Genomic DNA, 21,625 nt, shown 5'->3' with positions numbered 1-21,625 from the left:
GGAGCGCATTGCATCGCTCGTCTCCGTAGATTTCTGTCCACTTCTGCGTCAGCTCGAACTGTCTTTCTCCGTCTTCATTTTGTCCCGTACACTGATGGAACTATATTATGATAGATCCATGCGCGTAGGCATGCGGAAACGTGGGGACGAGCCTGACGCGGCTGCAGGTGAGCGGTAGGTGCGTTTTATGATTGATACGTGGCAGGACTAATGATTTATCCACGCCACGAGGAAATATGATAAAAAAAATTCTGAAAAAAATCGTCCATGCCACCTTTAAGAAATATCACCCATACCTTGGATCCCCTCACCGACCCGGAAATGCACACGGCTTGGTTTGATATTCGCCCCAAGCCAAGCCCCCAGCAGCCAAGATGGCCGCCCATTTAAGTCAATGAGAGCTGCTCAGTAGCGCATGTCGCCAGTTAGCCTTTAGCTCTTTGGACACTGCAGCCCAGAAGTGACGTAGGTCTGCGTCCGGTTAGCGTACCATGTGATCGTACTGACCAATCAGAGAGTTACTAGAGCAGCGCAGAGCACAGTGTGAGATAAAGCGAAATATTAAACTGGTTTTAAGAAAACTGAAGGATTTTGAACCGGAAAAAAGTAAATCTATTTATTGTCATGGATCAATAGTTTAGAGTTATTATTCAGTGTTTTGTAGTTTATCGCAAATAAAATATGAAAAATGTCTAGTAAACTTTTTTACTCTCAATGGAAATAATTCTGGTCCTTATTAAGTAATTGGAATGTATGATCTAAAATTGATTTCTTAAATTACGGATTTTTAATCATATCATTCTACAACATGTCAAATGTATTCAGATGACATGTTTATCTACTTGCAAAACATGCTAAAGTCATGATTAAGTCCGTATTTAGGTTTCTTGTCTGTGTAATACAGATAACAACACTGATGGACACGAAACGTAACATCGATTAGTTTATACCTGGCAAAACATTCCATTTCCATAGCATTTATTACGTGATTTAGTTTTTCAGGCAGAAACATTTCAAGACATCACTTCTGAGTCGTAGATCCACGGCCCTCAGGTCCGTGGTGGTCATTAGTTCCATGATTTGTTCAGTTATTAAACTCATAGATTCATATTTTTACGCCTGTAACTTAGTCGTGGCATTTGGGCTATTTCAAGGCATCTCGGCCCGTTCACTTCACCTACACACGCTCTGATTGGTCTAGACGGTCACGAGCTGGTCTAGAGCGGCGCCGAAGCTAACAGCTTAAAATGCGTTTTAAAGATAACTGAAGAATCTTAAAATTGGAAAAAGTCAATGACCCATAAATAAGTAAGAATTGCCGCCATATCCGACTTTTTTGAAAGCTCTACGTGCCCTGTCAGCCGAACACGAGCAGTTTTTAGTTACATTGCGCTCTAGGGAAAACAAGCTTTCTGGACGCACGATGCAGTACCAATGGAGTGGCCACTGGGGGAGTTTGCTACATGCTGCGGCTAGCCATACCCTATCCAGATATTATAATAGATCCATGCCCCAAGCCCCCAGCAGCCAAGATGGCCACCCTTTCAAGTCTATGAGAGCTGCTCAGTGTCGCATGTCGCCAGTTAGCCTTTAGCTCTCCAGCGACGTGCGACCCAAGTTTCCGTACCACGTGATTGCGCTGACCAATCAGAGAGAGTTACAAGAGCAGCGCAGAGCCCAGTGTGAGATAAAGCGTAATATTATACTTCTGGTTTTGAACTGGAAAAAGTTGACCAGAACACGAGGTGAGGAGAGAGCAGAGAGCAGCTGTCACTGCGTCGTCATAAAATCAAGCCGTTTTCACTCATGGATCTATTAAAATATGAGCTTCACCTTAAGTCCAGCTCATGGTCTAAAGCTGCTGCTTCTTCACTTTTACATCAGAACATTTGCTCATTAATGCAATTTGTTTTTTACACTCCAGTTTGATTATATTATATACATAGTGCAAAACTGTACATTTTGTATATGTATTGACCAAAATCTATTTATTGTCACGGCTCTATATTTTAGTGTTATTATTCAGTGTTTTGTGGTTTATCGCAAATAAAATATAAAACCATAAAAAATGTCTAGTTTGTAAACTTTTTCTCTGACAATGGAAACAATTCTCATTCTTAAGTACATGAATCGTATGATCTAAAATTGATTTCTTAAATCACGGATTTTTTTATCTGCCAAATACCAATCATTCTACAACATGTAAAATGTATTCACATGTTCATCTATCACAAAACATGCTAAAGTCATGATGAAGTCAGTATTTATGCTAAAGTCATGATTAAGTCTATTTATGCTGCTTGTGTAATACAAATAACACACTGATGGACACGAAACGTAACATCATAAGTTTATACCCGGCAAAACGTTCCATTTCCTCGCTTTCTTTCCGCAGCATTTCTCACGTTCTTTCAGTTTTTCAGGCAAAACGATTTAAAGACATTGCTTCTGAGCAGTAGATCCACGGCCCTCAGATCCGTGGTGGTCATTAGTTCCATGATTTGATCAGTTATTAAACTCATAGATCCATATTTTTACGCCTGTAGCTCAGTCGTGACATTTGGGCTCTTCCACGGCATCTCGGCCCGTTCACTTCACCTACACGCGCTCTGATTGGTCTAGACGGTCACGAGCTGGGTTAGAGCGGCGCGCTAGAGCGTAGCCGAAGCTACTAGCTTAGAATGCGTTTTAAAGACAACTGAACAATCTTAAAATCAAAAAAAGTCAATGACCCAAAAATAGGTAAGAAATGTCGCTATATCCGACATTTCGAAAGCTCTAGGTGCTTTTACAGCTGAACACGAGCAGTTTTTCGTTACATTGCGCTCTAGGGAAAAAAACCTTTCTGGGCCGTGGAATTTCTTTGGCTGCAGTACCAATGGAGTGGCCACTGGGGGTTGTAACGACATGCTGCGGCTAGCCATACCCTATCCAGATATTATAATAGATCCATGATTCGCCCCCACCCTTGCGAAGAGCGATCTGGCTCCTCGCCCAACCCGTGACGTAGTCTCAGAGTGCGTGTGTGCCCCGCCCACCCGTGACATAGTCCCACAGCTGTCAGCTCCGCCGTGCGCCGCTCCTGCCGCGCGAGTGAGTGACAAACGATAGAACTTCAGATCAACACTACTTTGAGCCTAAATAAAACTGGTGTTACTTCTACACTCTGGGGACATATATGAAGCACAAATAGCAATGTAAGAAGGTTAAAAGCTCTGAAAAGTCGATTTTGCATGTTATGGGACCTTTAACAGACCGCTAATCTTCAGCGCCCCAAACCCATAAAATTCTTCGACGATGATTGGCGGATGTGTATTCTTTTTTGCCTAGCAGCAGGGGAGCCATTGGCTTAAATACAGCACAATGGGGCTGATGGAGCAGGAGCCCCTGTCTTGCCGACAGTAGCCTATTGGCTACTACACCAAACATGATAAACGTTCACGTTTTAAACGTGGAACTTGAAAGTGATTGTAAATATAATTCTGGAGAGTTCTAAACCCATAAAGCAAAATCATCAATAGGATCTAATTAACACAGGTTATTTTTTTTTAAAATGAGAGATTATTTAAAAAATAAAATAAAAACAGGCAGTAAGGTCAGGGGGGGCGGCGCCCCCTATGGTCGAGCCGCCACTGGTATGTTGTAAGAAACACTCCAGCGATACCAAACTTTACACACTACTAAAGCTTTTTTATTGGCTCAATGGACACACATATTTTTATTTAATAAACACAAGAAGTTTAAACATAAACCAAAGGCAAAGACAAGCCTGCTCATAATAACAATGATATGGGTTATGATGGCTTAACAATGGGTGTGAAATAAATGCTTGTATTTAAGTCTATTTATATGTGTCTGTCACAGCAGGCCTTAAACAAGTTTAATTCTAAAGACCACTTAAATACACGTTCAAACATGTCTCAATCAGCGTAATCAATTGAAGGATTGATCCCTTCACTTCTTATCTTTCCCAATTAGATGCTGTTTAGTATTCTGTTCTGGCTTCAATAAAATAATGTAGCACTTTGGTACAAACAAACAGAACAATAGACCAAAACTCGAAGCCAGGATTGCGAAGGATTCCACTGCATCTGCATAGTTCCCTGGAGAGCTGATGTATGCTGGGATGAAGGCTAGCCACACTGCACAGAAGATCAGCATGCTGAATGTGATGAACTTGGCTTCATTAAAATTTCCTGGTAACTTCCTAGCAAGGAAGGCCAACAAGAAGCAAAGACTGGCCTGGACACTGATATATCCTAGCACACACCAAAAGGCCAGACTCGAACCATTGCTGCATTCGAGTATTATCTTTGATTTTTCATATTCCATGTTCCTAGATGGATGAGGAGGTGCATCAATGAGCCAAGCTACACAAATCACTACCTGGACTAAAGTGGAGGTGGATATTATGGCTCTTTGCTGTTTGGGCCCTAACCATTTCATTAAGTTATTGCCTGGTCTGGCAGCAGTAAAGGCAGCAAGCACTACAAGGGTTTTCCCAAGAATACACGAGAGACATAAAGAAAATGTTATGCTAAAGGCTGTATGGCGTAGCATGCAGGACCAGGCTGTTGGCTCACCAATGAAGACCAAAGAACAGAGGAAACACAGTGTGAGGGAGAGAAGAATAAAGAAGCTCAGTTCAGAGTTGTTCATCCGAACGATGGGAGTGTTTCTGTGGTAGACAAAGACCACTAGGACAGTGATGGTGAGAGCAGCTCCCACTACAGACATGACCGTCAGCACTATACCCACTGTGTCATAAGCCAGAAACTCCACCTCTTTAGGAATACAGGTTGTTCTGTCCAGGTTGGACCAAAAGTCTTCAGGGCACACTCTGCATTCTATTGAATCTAAAAACAATGAATTTTGAAATTAATTAGCAATGTGTGAATGAGGGAAAAGACAAGTATCAGTATTATTAAACACCCTATACCAGCTCAGGCTGGGTCGCGGGCTGAACATAGCGTAAAAATTAAAACAAATTAAATATATAAGAAAGAAATAGCTCTATATAGCCTAGTAATAGTTCTATGTGGACACTGTTGCACAAATCTGCAAAAGCTGAAAGACCATATTCCATAGTCCATATTCATGCAGCAGCAGGAACAGGAACATGCACTTTTGATAGGATTTCTCATATGAAATGTTGATATCACAGACCTGTTGGCTGTTGCTGCGCACACTCAATATGGGATGACTATTTTTATAGATTAAGCTGATCTAAGTGACAAATTATTCATGTAGTGATTTAAATGAGTGCATTGTGTTTGTGTTCACAGTCACATTAGTGTGGACATAGTCAGAGCTCACAGCTACTTCATTCTCATATTGTATTACACTCTGACTTGTGTTTTTTGATCTTTCAAGGTTTGCACTTGTTTGGATGTTTTCCTCACAGAGCATCATCACAGAATTGTGTTTTTTTGTTATTAGCTCCACATCAGCGTCGCTTTTAGCACAGCTCTAAACTCGTCTCCTTACTTTCTTCCACGTGTTTCCCAAATCCACATGTCTTTTCTCACTCGGACTTCTGCTCAAGTCTGTAAAGTTTGCGACGTGCGTCAGCACTTATCAGCCCTTTGTGCTTGCGCTGGGCAGTGCACACAGCAGCGCAGAGCAGCGTGGGGGAGCAGCAGCCGCTGCAAAGGCTTGTGGGACGTGTTGTTCTAGTGATAAAAACGCTATATATCAGAAATGATTAAATATAAATTAGAAATGTTCGGCGGGCCAGATTAAAACGTATGTGGGCCAGATTCGGCCCTTGGGCCACCAGTTTGTGCCCTATACTATGGCAGTTTTTGCAGGTAATTTTATGTTTATGTTATAATGTTTTATTTCCTAGGTTACTGTTTCAGTTTGGTTCAAATGAAGATGAACTGTATCATGCTTTTGCTCATTTCATCCCCACCTGTCTCATTGCTAACTTTGCCGCTGTCACATGGTAGACAGTCAAAGCAGCAAACAAGCTCCCCACGACGGACAGCTTTCCGGGATCCTGGAGCACAGCTGTCACTGCACACAGACACTGGTACCTATTGTGAACATTATTCCCAAATTCAAAGTTTGTAATTACTGTATGGAGCTTAGAATGTTGCAACTAGGCAATTATTATAGACTATAAATTAATTTGTCTGTTGCAAGAAATATCTGCTATTCAGTGTATCATTTAGTACCAGTACTATTCAGTCCATTTGTACGTCTATATTGGCAACTATAATTCAATTAGTGTGTGTCTAAAATGTTGACAGGATTCATGTACATTTTTTTAATCGTATCTAATACAACATGATAAATTTAGACATAAAAAAACCTAATATGTTCACACAAAAATTAAGTACAGATGCACAAACTGAAGTATGGAGGCGTTACAGAATTCGTTTTACAGACACAAATAAATGGATATACAAAGTAGTCCAATACTAATGGCTGTTTAATACTGACTTCCCTTATGCCAGTCATCCATATCCGCATTCATTGACCTGTTTTTACATGACTTACCTCCACCTGGACCTACAGAACTTCAACAGTTGACCTCTGAAGAAGGTCAAAACACAGTTTGAGCTGCAGCTTGCCTTGCTCTGATGACCAGCCCAAATAATTATGTCTTCCTTGATGACCAGCTCCTTTCCCGCAGCTTTGGTCCCATCAAACAGGCCAACTGGGACAAACTCTATGTTCCCACTGGTCCCTCTCTGCCAGTTGATGATGTCATAGTAGGGTATGGAGTCACCCTTTAGGTCAAAGTTCACCTCTTCTCCATTGATAGTAAATTCTACATCCTGAAGATATTGCTGAAGCTTTAAAAGAAATTATATAAAGGTCCTTATTAATATATTTCACATTTCATTTTGAAGTTAATTGATTTATTATAGATATGTTGTGTTTTGTTGTGTTTAAACTCATGATTTGACCAATAGTGTATAGGTCTGGACTGATTGCATTGTTTATTTTGGAGTTTGAATAATGTTTTGTATTGTTTTGTTATTTTGGGAAATACAGAACACTTTGTAATTATCATACAGTAGAGGTTTGTGGATTTAGAATAATAGCCTTTAAAATTATCATTTGGTACCTGCCAGGGGTGGATGTTGTTACTTTGAGCACAGGAGCCGTTCTCAAAAGGCCCTGCACCTGGCTGACAGAGGAATAGATTGTGTAGAGAATGGGCGACAGCATACACAGCTTTGTACACATTGTAGGCCACTCGAGGACTTGATGTGTTTATGTACGCCTCGTGCTTCTCCAGCAACATCTCGTTTCCTGAACAGAGAGGCAGGGCTGAGTCCAAGGCGGAGACAGAGGAAGCACATCCATACAAAGTCTTCCACAGCTCTTGTACATATGGATTTCTGGGGTAAGCGTATGGGGTTACTATTTGTAAGAAATCACTGAGCCCTGGGATATAGCCTTTTCTGATCCCAAAGCCGATGGTGCCTCCCAGGTAGGGGTAGTAAAGGCTGCCAGAGAAGACAGACGCTGTGACCCAGGCTTCACTGGCCACCCACTGGATCCCAGTGATGTTCTGCTCCATGTAGTCCCTCAGGAAGGGCGTCATCTCTCCTTCTGCTGAAAACACTACCACCACTTTGGCTCGTGAAGAGCGCATTACCTTTTGAATAAGGATAAAGAGATAAATGCTGTATGTTGCATTCATAAAATTATGTACACTATAAATAAAAGATTGAAAATATTCTTTATAATGTTGAATATATGTTGAAGGGCAAATATATATGCGCATTCACCAACCTGCATGATTTCTAGAGCCCGTTTTCGGTTGTAGAGTAAAGGAATCATCTCTGTGTATGCCACACACACTTTGCTCCCTTGGAGCTCTCTTAATAAACCCTGCACTGCAAACCGTCCATACTCATGATCCCCTCGAATCAGACCAACCCAAGTCCAGTTAAAGTGCACAAGCAGCTGGGATATGGCTTTCACCTAAAGGTGAAAAATAATATAAATAATATATTTGTTTAAATTCCATTCAAACCATTTATATAACATACACAGAAGCAGTCCTATCACAAACATAATTTAGAGACTGTACAACAATAGCAATTACCTGATAGTCATCATTTGGAATCACTCTGAAAAATGTGGGATATTTTTGTCTGTCAGTAAAACATGCACATGATGAGAAGTAACTGATCTGATAAAAACAGAAAATATTTCAGCTGTACTATAAGAATGAGAATGTTGTGTTGCATGCGTTTTCTGAAACAGAATTGGTATTACCATTGGTATCCTAAATGGCCTTAGAATTCTGGACACAACTATGGACTGAGCAGATCCAGACTCCCCAACGATAGCCAAGAGTGGGGAAGCACCACTGCATATAGCATGGTCCTCCTCTCTCACCCCGTTAAGAACTGCGAGTGCTGCTCTTTGCCCTGTCAGGGGATAGGCACAAGAGTCAAAGATTTTATATCCCAAGGTGTGATTGGGCAACAGCTGCTTGTTTTGGTTGATTTCATCCACAGCCAGCATCATAGTCAGTGCCCACCGGAACGCTCTGGGATCAAACCTGAAGAGGACAAATTATGGTTAAGAAATCACAAAAGAAATTGATTAAAAACACACACAAAAATTTGAATTTACCCATTACACTTGACTGGTGGTGGTTGGTAGGTACTGTTCAGATCTGGCATTTCTTGGTTATAATGAAGAGGAAAAATGCCCCCAAGTAAAAAGTCACCTTTAGCCATAAAAGCTGGCTCAAAATAGTTTTGAAGTCTACAAAATTCTTCAGGATCTTTGACAGCAAATGTGACACTTCTAACAAATGTTGCAGTTATGATATGAGCAAGCGGACAAAACAATGTCAGATGAGCAATCATCCTGAGCCTGATGTGGAACTGGAGATGGGAGAGGAACTTGTAGTGGGTTTTATGCTCTCTGACATCATGCATTTTCTTTCTATTTTTTGTACGGCGTATCAGGGGAAAGAAGATTCATCACTTCACTTAATTTAATGTGGTAAACTTCTGTACATGCACAAATTATTTTTCCAATATAGAAAAGAAAAATTAAGCATTCAATTTTAATGTTTTTTTATACCATTCAAATATAACCAGTAAATACAACATTGATGTTCATAAATTGTAGTCAGAAAGTCAGAAAATATTAACTTGATAAGTGACCGAAACCCTCAAAGGATTATGCAAATAACAAAATTTGCCTGTATGTGCATCGATCCAGTACAGTTTATAGGTTGTTGAAACATTTTTCTGTCAGTGTTTTCTCATTATGTATTTCTTTGTATATTTTTTCTGGTTTGATCAGTATTTCGTAACATTTCGGGGCAAAAATACTCATCAATAAACCAAATGCTGATGACAAAATAGCAAAAATCTCAACAGCAACAGTGAACTTTCCCGGAGAGCTGACATAAGCTGGGATAAAAGTGATCCAGACTGCACAGAAGATCAACATGCTGAAGGTGATGAACTTGGCCTCATTGAAATTATCAGGCAGTTTACGAGCTAAAAATGCTAACACTAAACATATTATTGCCAATAAACCAATATACCCCAAAACAGTATAGAAGGCAGCCTGGGAACCTGTATTACACTCCAAAACTATTTTTGTATTGCTATATTTAAATACCTTATCTGGAAATGGTGGACTTAGTTTAAGCCAGGCAGCACATATCAGAATTTGAACTAAGGTACAAGAACAAACTATGATTCTTTGCTGTGTTTGACCAAAGTTTGCCGCCGTAGAGTTTCTAGGAAAAGTTGCTTTAAATGCTGCAACCACTACAATAGTTCTGCATAGTACACAAGACATGCAAAATGCAAAAGTCACTCCAAAAACAGTATGGCGCAGCATGCACGTCCAGATGGTAGGCTTTCCAATAAAGGTGAGCGGACACAGGAAACACAAGAACAGCGAGAAGAGCAAGAAACAGCTGAGCTCAGAGTTACTGGCCTTGATGACTGGGGTGTCTCTGTAGAGAATGAAGATCAACATAGTGGCCATAGACAGAGCAGTCCCCATCAGAGAGACAACCGTGAGGGCTATACCCATTGGTTCCTGGTAGGGCAAGTACTCCACGGTTTTAGGAATACATTGATTTTTGAGATTGTTGGACCAAAATTCTTCTGGACATGGGGTGCATTCTGCCTCCCCTGTTGGAAATAAAAATGTTTTTATTTACAGTGCACTATTTTCTGTCTCAACAACAGAATCAACATGTTGGCCCACTTAAGGTCTAATATTGCAACTCCATGGTGCAGAATTTAATTTTTGATGACTTATAGCAGGGGTGGGCAAACTACGGCCCGCGGGCCACATACAGCCCGTTTGTCTTTATAATCCGGCCCACCACACATGCCAAGTAATGTAAAAAAAATATATATATAATATAATATATCTGTCTGCTCTTGTATCCTTAATAAAGATTATGTGTAAATAATAGATTCAATAGCCTATATTTGACAGAAAAGTGATATTTTATTTGATATTTAATTAAAAAAAAAAAATCACACCAATGATCGCGGGCTGGCCCTCCGCTATTTGCCTGGATTCGAATATGGCCCTCGGAGGAAAATAATTGCCCACCCCTGACTTATAGTATTTGCTAATATACTGAAGCAGTATATAAGGCAGTATAACTCCATACAACAAAAATAAATGAAACTGTCAAATAATAGAAGGTGCCAGGGTTTCTCAAGAGTGCTGTCTTTGGGTCGAGGTTGGCAAATGTTGCAAAGCTGGTTTTCTGTCCAGAGACAGCAAGGGGAGATAACACACACTTCAATTGCCCTGAAAATGTATATTTAACCATCACAGGGTCTTACAAAGACATTTCATTTAAGGCTTTAAAATAAGGCCGTGGCTGGAGAGCCGCGGCGCGGGTCAAATTGCTGCGCAGTTTCAGGGACCGCAGCATTTCCCTTATAGCCCGTTATAGCCTCATGGCTAACCCTAACCCTAACCCTAACCTTAACCTTAATCCTAACCTTAATCCTAACCCTAACCTTAACCCTAACCTTAACCCGGCGCGGTCTAAAATGGCGCTAAAACGCGGTCAAATAGCGGCGCAGTTTCAGGAGCCGCGGCGCGGCCGGCACAAAAATAACATGGCAGTTTCGGCCGCGCGCCGCAGCTCTGCAGACACTCCCTTAAAATAAACATATAAACCCAAATCATCAAATTCTAATTCAACCTATTTATTTACAGTAAGTCTAATGACTACATTTGAACTTAAACCCCTCTTTGTAACATTTAACAATTGCAGCATGGGCTCTGCAGGAGGGTCGAGAGCGCCATCTATTTTATTATTATTATTTGTCTATTTGATGGGGACAGTAAATGCTAATCAACATGCATGATACACGTGCTGTAAACACGGTGGATTGCAGCCATGCGCTGATTTCCTTTTGTTATCTGTCATTCATACACCAGTGTACATTGACACTGGAGGTAAATGAAGTGTCTTGCCCAAGGACACAACAACAGTGTACACTTGAGCCTCTGCTGCTCTACTGATGCTTTACTCAAAGTATGTGTGATCAGCCCCAACAACAAGCCAAATCACATGTCATTGCACCTCAGAAACTCCAGAAAGTCCAAATCAAGTCCAAAGTCAAGTCTGAGTCCTCCTGCGATATGACAAAACAGCACCCCTGATCTTGTGCTCCATCACCTGTTAAATTAGCTATAGTTCCTTCAGCACATGGGATGCAGTCGAAGCAGCAGACCGGTTTTCCTCTAATTTGAGCTTTCCTGGTTCCCACTGAACAAACAGTTGAACACACGGATTTCGGTACCTTTTGGATAAAAATAAAATGCATTAATATGTTTTGTAATTTATGTCTTATGTAAATGCTATTTTCTTCCACCATTTGTCCTGTTCTCCAGTCAATGTCTTCTTCGTTAAACCTGAGCTTGTCGTTTCCATTTACTGAGGTGAAGTGACCCACTGTGACATGCTGAACTTTGCCCTCTGCCATCTGCCAGTTTATGAGGTCATAAGATGGAGGTGGGTTTCCATTCGCATCAAAAAATATTTCGTCTTCAAATATGTTCTGAAATGTCAGCTTTTTCAAATTCTCCGTCACCTTTAACATTTTGGGAAACATTAGTATGACTTGGCAACTATGATCTGGCAAATTTGGACTGGCTACATACCTGTTTGGGAGTGATATCTGACACCTTCTTACACAGTTTATTTGTTATGTTGGAGGCAGCCTGACAGAAGAGATGCTGATGCAGAGCGTGGGCCACTGCATATACAGCATTATACACATTATAGGACACTCTCAACTGTGTTACATCAAAAAACACATCATCCAAATCCTTTAGCGTCTCGTTCCCGCTACAGATTTGCTTTGTTGGTTCATTTCCTTCAATTGCTCCATGTAACACCGGACTACATCCCACCATAACGTCCCAGAATTTCTTCACAAATCCATCTTCTGGATTAGCATAGGGGTCAATGTCTTTGAGGAAGGGCTTTAGATTTGGGATCGCTCTTTTTGGCATGACAAACCCCAGTGCTCCTCCAAATGACTGGTACATTTCTGGTGTTGAGAGCCGAGCTGCTGTGATCCAAGCTTCACTAGCAATCCATTGAATCTCTGTAATGTTTCGTTTGACTATTTCATTCATTAACGGGCGAAAATCTCCCTCTGGAACAAAAGCGAGTATAACTTTGACGTTTGAACTTTTGATCATGTCCACAACTCTGAGGATTTTGTCCATGGAGTATGTCCGAAGAACAGTGCCAACAAAGGCCACACAGACACCAAGTTTCTTAACCTCTTGGATGAACGCTGACACACCGTTTCTCCCATAGTCATTATCTGACTGTATGACTCCAATCCACTCCCAGTTAAAATATTTTACCAGAGCAGCCAAAGCTTTGGCCTGAAAGTAATCACTGGGAATTGTACGAAAAATTTTTGGGAATTTGTCTCTGTCGCTGAGGCACGCACAGGTGGAGAAGTAACTCACCTACAGGAGACAGAAGATAAGATGAAAACATACAATTAGGACACATTAGGTTGAGTTCAAATCATTGAAGTATCTGATGAAAAAAAAATTAAGTATTTCAGCTGACATCAATGTATGCTCAATCAATGCTGACTTTTGTAATTAAATAATGCAACCCTTTTTTGCCTTTTGGCAAATTCTACAATAGAAACAGATCTGCTCTCAAACTCAATTTTGAACTAGTTTAGAATGTGTCGATGTCAAGTTACAGCAACCACTGTACCATGCCAACAGGTTCCACAGTTATGACTTTTGAAAATATATACTTTTTAAGTGTTTTTTGCTCTTTAGCCCTTTTTTTTTTAATTTTTTATTTTTTTTTCTTCTTCTTCTGTAATAATACCACGCTTCATACATTGCCCATCAAACAATGACAACTTTCTCTGATATTCAAATGTGGTGATTTGAGTTTAGCTTTTTCAAATACATTCCTCTTTATAGTGGAAACAGAGTAGGTGCATACGTCCAAAGGTTAAAATAAGCCCCAAAAAAAGGCTATGATACATTATACTTATCCTTGTATTATAAAAAAAACATTTTATGCAATTACAACATGATTTTCATAAACGCTTACAACAGGCACTTGAAATGGCCCCATGATCCCGGCAACAGCTAAAGACTGAGACGACCCTGATTCTGCGATTAGGGCCGACACAGCTGGAACACAGGCAGGAGATTGAGTCCTCTCTACACCCCCAGCCAGGGCCAGAGCAGCACGCAATGTGATGCTGGGAGATGAACAAGAATTTAAAATCCTGTAACCCAGGGTCACATTTGGCAAAAGAAAATTACTGCTGTTCACTTCCTCAATGGCAAATATCATCACTTGTGTCCACCGGAAAGCTCTCAGGTCAAATCTGTAAGTGTATAAATCTTATAAGAAAACTATACAGAGTTGAAAGCAGCCTGAATGATATTCTTACAAAGTACACGTGGCTCCAGCAGGCTGATCATCAAATGTTGATGTAATGAGGATTTCTTTGTTATAGACAGGAAAAATACCTCCAATCATTATTTCCCCCTCTCGAAAAAGACTTGGTAAATTCACCTGCCCCAGTAACTTACAGCTTGACAATGCATTCACATAATGGAACAGTGGGAATATTATAGATTTCTGCAGCATCTTCATATTCCTTCTGTCCAAACACAACTCCAATAACAAACGTGGAAGGATCCAAGGTGCTTTATCAAAGGCAGAGTGAAACCCTCAGAGGAGGGGCCTAAGAGGAGTGGCCCTGATCCCAGGGCCGCAGCTAGACACTTGGATGCCCTAAGCAGAGATGTTCAGTGGTGGCCCCATGCCCCCAACCCACATCGAATCCGTAGGGGTTTGATGTAAGCAATACAAACGTAAAGGGACAATTTCTGAAGTTATCATTATTTTTTAGATAAATTACATTTTATAAATATTGCATACATTGCAATCCTAGGTGTGGTCTAGAGCCCTCATCCAAGACGTTTTTAACAAAAACTTGAATGTCTGTATTCTGGTGAACTTTAGATGTCTTAGCAACTCATTCGCTTAATATGAGGCCCCTTCACAGTCTCTAAATTTCCCTCCTCTTGCTCTTCTGCAGGACAGATCAAGTCTCGAGAGAAGACTACAGGTTGCAAACTATTGACGCTTTTTGTTGTATTCATAAAAAACATAAGAAATTTGTAAGATGTTGAACCACTTTGAGTTTGCGCGTGCTACCAAGACGGCTCCGCGGTTTGCCGTTCCAGCTGGACGCATCAGACGTTTTGTTTCATCCTCGTTTTTTCCCAGCCTCTATTTGAGTATGAGGCCAAATATGTCAGTGCAACCAAATGTTACCGCTAAGATATGATCTATCTTATTAATAAGAATAGCAATATTAAGAATGAAATTCAAATGTTTTATTTTTTTGATATACCATTCAAATATAAGCAGTAAATACAACATTGACGTTCACAAGTTATATGGAAGTCAGAAAATATAAACTTGATAAATGACAGAAACTCTAAAAGGATTATACAAACAACAAAAGTGGCCTGTATGTGCATCGATCCAGTGCAGTTTATAGGTTGCTGAACCATCTTTCTCTCAACGTTTTCCCATCATGTATTTCTTTGTATTTTTCTCTGGTGTGATCAGTACCTTATAACATTTCGGGGCAAAAATACTTATCAATAAACCAAATGCTGATGACAAAATAGCAAAAATCTCAACAGCGACAGTGAACTTTCCCGGAGAGCTGACATAAGCTGGGATAAAAGTGATCCAGACTGCACAGAAGATCAACATGCTGAAGGTGATGAACTTGGCCTCATTGAAATTATCAGGCAGTTTACGAGCTAAAAATGCTAACACTAAACATATTATTGCTAATAACCCAATATACCCCAAAACAGTATAGAAGGCAGCCTGGGAACCTGTATTACACTCCAAAACTATTTTTGTATTGCTATATTTAAATACCTTATCTGGAAATGGTGGACTTAGTTTAAGCCAGGCAGCACATATCAGAATTTGAACTAAGGTACAAGAACAAACTATGATTCTTTGCTGTGTTTGACCAAAGTTTGCCGCCGTAGAGTTTCTAGGAAAAGTTGCTTTAAATGCTGCAACCACTACAATAGTTCTGCATAGTACACAAGACATGCAAAATGCAAAAGTCACTCCAAAAACAGTATGGCGCAGCATGCACGTCCAGATGGTAGGCTTTCCAATAAAGGTGAGCGGACACAGGAAACACAAGAACAGCGAGAAGAGCAAGAAACAGCTGAGCTCAGAGTTACTGGCCTTGATGACTGGGGTGTCTCTGTAGAGAATGAAGATCAACATAGTGGCCATAGACAGAGCAGTCCCCATCAGAGAGACAACCGTGAGGGCTATACCCATTGGTTCCTGGTAGGACAAGTACTCCACGGTTTTAGGAATACATTGATTTTTGAGATTGTTGGACCAAAATTCTTCTGGACATGGGGTGCATTCTGCCTCCCCTGTTGGAAATAAAAATGTTTTTATTTACAGTGCACTATTTTCTGTCTTAAAGGTTGAATGGACAATTTTTTGGCACAAATCTAAGTCTTATTTCCTTGTGGCGTGGACTGCCGATTAGTTCTGCCACGTATCAATCATAAAACGCACCTACCACTCACCTGCAGCCGTGTGCGGATCGTGCCCACGTTTCCGCGTGCCTAAGCGCATGGATCTATCATAATATAGTTCCCTCAGTGTACGGGACAAATTGAAGACGGAGAAAGACAGTTCGAGCTGATGCAGAAGTGGACGGAAGTCTACAGGAGACGAGAGATGCGATGCGATCCGTCGCGCTAATAAACAAACGCACGTGTGTGCTGTATCAGTCCGCACGGGGGAGTGCGCATGCGCACTTCCGTCTGCGTTCTCAAATCGGCAAAAAATCGTCCATTGCTCCTTTAACAACAGAATCAACATGGTGGCCCACTTAAGGTCTAATATTACAATGATGACTCATAGTATTTGCTAATATGCTGAAGCTATCCCAATGTTTCAAATCACCTTCATGTCCTCACGGTTGCACAACTTTGTCAATAGAACTTCCCCTGCAGCTATCTTATGAAGGTCCCAAATTTTCCGCCCCCCCCCCATTTTTTTCTTTCTTTATCAAAATTAGACAGTATAACCACATGCAAAAAGAAAATAACATTGTCTAATAATAGTGACAGTAGACACAGGGATTGTAGCCATGGGCTGATTTCAATTTGTTGTTTGTCATTTGATCTCACAAGCACGCTCTCATTCATACACCTGTGTACATTGACACTGGAGGAAGGGTACATGAAGTGTCTTGCCCAAGGACACAACAACAGTGTACACTTGAGCCTCTGCTGCTCCACTGATGTCAAAGTATGTGTGATCAGCCCCAACAACAAGCCAAATCACATGTCATTGCACCTCAGAAACTCCAGAAAGTCCAAAGTCAAGTCTGAGTCCTCCTGCGATATGACAAAACAGCACCCCTGATCTTGTGCTCCATCACCTGTTAAATTAGCTATAGTTCCTTCAGCACATGGGATGCAGTCGAAGCAGCAGACCGGTTTTCCTCTAATTTGAGCCTTCCTGGTTCCCACTGAACAAACAGTTGAACACACGGATTTCGGTACCTTTTGGATAAAAATAAAATGCATTAATATGTTTTGTAATTTATGTCTTATGTAAATGCTATTTTCTTCCACCATTTGTCCTGTTCTCCAGTCAATGTCTTCTTCGTTAAACCTGAGCTTGTCGTTTCCATTTACTGAGGTGAAGTGACCCACTGTGACATGCTGAACTTTGCCCTCTGCCATCTGCCAGTTTATGAGGTCATAAGATGGAGGTGGGTTTCCATTCGCATCAAAAAATATTTCGTCTTCAAATATGTTCTGAAATGTCAGCTTTTTCAAATTCTCCGTCACCTTTAACATTTTGGGAAACATTAGTACGACTTGGCAACTATGATCTGGCAAATTTGGACTGGCTACATACCTGTTTGGGAGTGATATCTGACACCTTCTTACACAGTTTATTTGTTATGTTGGAGGCAGCCTGACAGAAGAGATGCTGATGCAGAGCGTGGGCCACTGCATATACAGCATTATACACATTATAGGACACTCTCAACTGTGTTACATCAAAAAACACATCATCCAAATCCTTTAGCGTCTCGTTCCCGCTACAGATTTGCTTTGTTGGTTCATTTCCTTCAATTGCTCCATGTAACACCGGACTACATCCCACCATAACGTCCCAGAATTTCTTCACAAATCCATCTTCTGGATTAGCATAGGGGTCAATGTCTTTGAGGAAGGGCTTTAGATTTGGGATTGCTCTTTTTGGCATGACAAACCCCAGTGCTCCTCCAAATGACTGGTACATTTCTGGTGTTGAGAGCCGAGCTGCTGTGATCCAAGCTTCACTAGCAATCCATTGAATCTCTGTAATGTTTCGTTTGACTATTTCAGTCATTAACGGGCGAAAATCTCCCTCTGGAACAAAAGCGAGTATAACTTTGACGTTTGAACTTTTGATCATGTCCACAACTCTGAGGATTTTGTCCATGGAGTATGTCCGAAGAACAGTGCCAACAAAGGCCACACAGACACCAAGTTTCTTAACCTCTTGGATGAACGCTGACACACCGTTTCTCCCATAGTCATTATCTGACTGTATGACTCCAATCCACTCCCAGTTAAAATATTTTACCAGAGCAGCCAAAGCTTTGGCCTGAAAGTAATCACTGGGAATTGTACGAAAAAATGTTGGGAATTTGTCTCTGTCGCTGAGGCACGCACAGGTGGAGAAGTAACTCACCTACAGGAGACAGAAGATAAGATGAAAACATACAATTAAGACACATTAGGTTGAGTTCAAATCATTGAAGTATCCGATATTTGTTCTTTTTTTTTTTTAAATTGTGGATTTAAACGTAGCACTTTTTTATTGTGTGCTTGTTTCTTTTTCTTTTTTAATGATGTCATATTAATTCAACGCTTCTTTAAAAAAAAAAAAAAATACAAATACAAAACAGTAACAATAGTAGGACAACAAGAACAATAAAGACGCAAAAGACAGACAACACAGACATTATACAAATAGAGGGACAACAGTCTATAAACTTCATAGCTGGGTGATTGTGTGTGTGTGTACATGTTTGGGTGTATGTGTTTGGGTGTATGTGTTCGGTTGTATGTGTTCGGGTGTATGCGTGTGTGTATGTTTGTTTGAAAAACAGAGTAAAAATGTTTTGTATTAATATTACACTTTTCTCCATGCTCCCATATGTTGTCGTACATGTAGTGATATTTTTAAAATAGCAATCACCATATACCACTACCCATTGTGTATATATATATATATATATATATATATATATATATATATATATATATATATATATATATATATATCCATATCCAGCTAGTCTGAGTGTGTTTCGGTGTGATTCAACGCTTCTTACATTGTCACTCAAATAAACAAACAATTACAACTTTCTCTGATATTCCAACATTGTGATTTGAGTATAGCTTTATCAAATTAATTTCCCTTTATAGAGGAAACAGAGTAGGTGCATTCATCAAATTTTCTGCACAAGGTTGAAATAAGCAAAAAATATGCTATGATATATTATACTTATTCTTGTATTATAGAAAACATTGCAATCAACGTACAACAAACACGTACAACAAACATGATTTCATAGATGCTTACAACAGGCACTTGAAATGGCCCCATGATCCCGGCAACAGCTAAAGACTGAGACGACCCTGATTCTGCGATTAGGGCCGACACAGCTGGAACACAGGCAGGAGATTGAGTCCTCTCTACACCCCCAGCCAGGGCCAGAGCAGCACGCAATGTGATGCTGGGAGATGAACAAGAATTTAAAATCCTGTAACCCAGGGTCACATTTGGCAAAAGAAAATTACTGCTGTTCACTTCCTCAATGGCAAATATCATCACTTGTGTCCACCGGAAAGCTCTCAGGTCAAATCTGTAAGTGTATAAATCTTACAAATATACAGAAATATATACAAAAATATACAGAAATATATACAAAAATATACAGAGTTGAAAGCAGCCTGAATGATATTCTTACAAAGTACATGTGGCTCCAGCAGGCTGATCATCAAATGTTGATGTAATGAGGATTTCTTTGTTATAGACAGGAAAAATACCTCCAATCATTATTTCCCCCTCTCGAAAAAGACTTGGTAAATTCACCTGCCCCAGTAACTTACAGCTTGACAATGCATTCACATAATGGAACAGTGGGAATATTATAGATTTCTGCAGCATCTTCATATTCCTTCTGTCCAAACACAACTCCAATAACAAATGTGGAAGGATCCAAGGTGCTTTATCAAAGGCAGAGGGAAACCTCAGAGGAGGGGCCATCCCTTTTTTCCTTGACCTCCAGTCGGCAACTCGGAGCCAATTGTTCCATTACAATTATAACATGTGAGATCAGGGCTGTTGCTGTGTGGGATAATGTACATACATTTCTATAACTGTGGGACTAAAATTATCAGCAGTTTTTCAAACTGTATCATTGTCCGTTTAAAAAATAGCCTAACTCATGCAACAACAACCACTTTGAAATATGGCATTTATTAATGCTATGTAATCATTACATAGCGTTAATAAATGTTTGTTAATCATTAACTAATCATTGACAACAATAAACTTGTCAATCTTTTGCAAATATTTAACATTATTTACTAATTATTAAACAAATTGAGCACAAAAGTTTTTCTTCTGTGGGCCAAAATGTTCAAATGTTTTCCTCGGCCGTCCAACATTAATGCATATTAGCATACCAAGGCCCAAACGCAATTTTGAGTTGTATTTATTATTAATTTGATTCTTTCTGATGATACATTTTCTTTTGTTCACGTGTTTTTTTCGGGAAATAGACTTGATGTGGTCTCCTTTACAACTACTGGTAGTCTTTTCAGCACAAAATGTAATTCAAATAAATCAGAGCACCACTTCGTGGGCAAAATGAGATGTCCTGGAGGGCCCGGTTTGGCCCTCAGGCCCCCTACTATAAGGCATATCTACAAAGCATTTAGAAATGTTTAGTAATACATTCTTAATCAATTTGCAAAACACATTAATTAGCATTAGGCTTTTGTTTAAGGTTGATTGTAGGATCTAGTTTATTCAGATGGAACCCAACCCCCCCTAACATATGGAGAAAGTTCAGGAATAAAGCCTTCAGCCATAACCACAATGCCACTCATTTAAATGATTGTTGAATAATGAGGAAACGGTTAACTTCAATGATCTTTAGATATGACGGGAAAAACTTTTATTAATCAGTACCTTTAGTTGTTATTTACCACTTTAAATCCCTTTGCAAACAAAAGTCACAAACAGAAAGAGGGAGGTTTAAGTGTTTTCAGGTTTATGTACAGTCGGCTGTGCTATCACTTATGATGATCTATCTATGATGTTATCTCTTTGTGGTATTTTATGATTACAATTACTGGCATTTAAGAATAACCGTCACTTGTGGCAAAGTGTGTGTGTTTATGTTGCACACCTGAAAAGAGGGAGAAAGAATCACAAGAGTGATTTATAGGTGTTTCCCTCTTGCAGGAGTTTAATGCAATGAATTGAACATAATTGTACAAATATTTTAACTGTCCAATGTCCGACATTGGAACAACAGCTTATTATGAACAACATGAGTTATTTTACAAGAAATGACATAATAATCCCTTTCTATGTTTGTAACATTAGCAACATATTGTTTGGTTTAGCACAAGATGGCGGAGCGCAAGTTCACGAGCACAGAAAAACCCATCTACATTCTCAAAATACACAACTAAAAAAGTTGCTTTAGCTTCATTAAATCATACTTGATTAACTGCAAAACGTCTTAACAATGTACAGATGACAAGGGAATAACATTTGGTAAACTTTATCTGAATATAGGGAGAAAGTATCACTAGAGTGCAGGAGTTAAATGCAATGAGGAGAAACAACGCGGGAAAACCCCTAGTGGTGGGTGAAAGGTATTACCAATCGATCAACAAAAGGATTCAGGCTTTCTAGGTGATCACTGATGATACGATCAAAATTAATACAAAATGACATTGACAGTGTAACATGACAAATAACGTTTTTAGC

The 21,625-nt window shown here is 39.9% G+C and overlaps 2 protein-coding genes across 2 annotated transcripts; both read right to left on the bottom strand.

The window, feature by feature from the left end:
• Positions 1-3,954: 3,954 nt before the first annotated feature.
• LOC140369727 (uncharacterized) lies at positions 3,955-14,032 on the bottom strand. The gene is given in 14 exon segments (XM_072456969.1): positions 3,955-4,856; positions 5,915-6,038; positions 6,579-6,803; positions 7,079-7,615; positions 7,753-7,944; positions 8,069-8,155; positions 8,242-8,530; positions 8,605-8,781; positions 9,241-9,272; positions 9,274-10,136; positions 11,657-12,071; positions 12,142-12,966; positions 13,580-13,862; positions 13,929-14,032. Coding segments are annotated over 14 exon segments (5,040 nt in total). The 5' UTR covers positions 14,018-14,032.
• A 988-nt stretch (positions 14,033-15,020) lies between these two features.
• Positions 15,021-19,690, bottom strand: LOC140371245 (extracellular calcium-sensing receptor-like). Its single transcript, XM_072458430.1, has 6 exons — positions 19,587-19,690; positions 19,199-19,481; positions 17,477-18,301; positions 17,188-17,406; positions 16,992-17,115; positions 15,021-15,969 (listed from the first exon to the last, which is right to left on the bottom strand). Exons 1-6 carry the CDS (start codon positions 19,673-19,675, stop codon positions 15,071-15,073), a joined length of 2,439 nt encoding a protein of 812 aa, XP_072314531.1. The 5' UTR covers positions 19,676-19,690; the 3' UTR covers positions 15,021-15,070.
• Positions 19,691-21,625: the final 1,935 nt, after the last annotated feature.

The sequence above is a fragment of the Eucyclogobius newberryi genome, unplaced genomic scaffold (assembly GCF_026437365.1).
Source record: "Eucyclogobius newberryi isolate DKJ021-1_F unplaced genomic scaffold, fEucNew1.0.hap1 SCAF_10, whole genome shotgun sequence".
NCBI lineage: Eukaryota > Metazoa > Chordata > Actinopteri > Gobiiformes > Gobiidae > Eucyclogobius > Eucyclogobius newberryi.
Note: the sequence above shows the minus strand (reverse complement) of the source record. Positions and strands in the feature narration are given on the sequence as shown.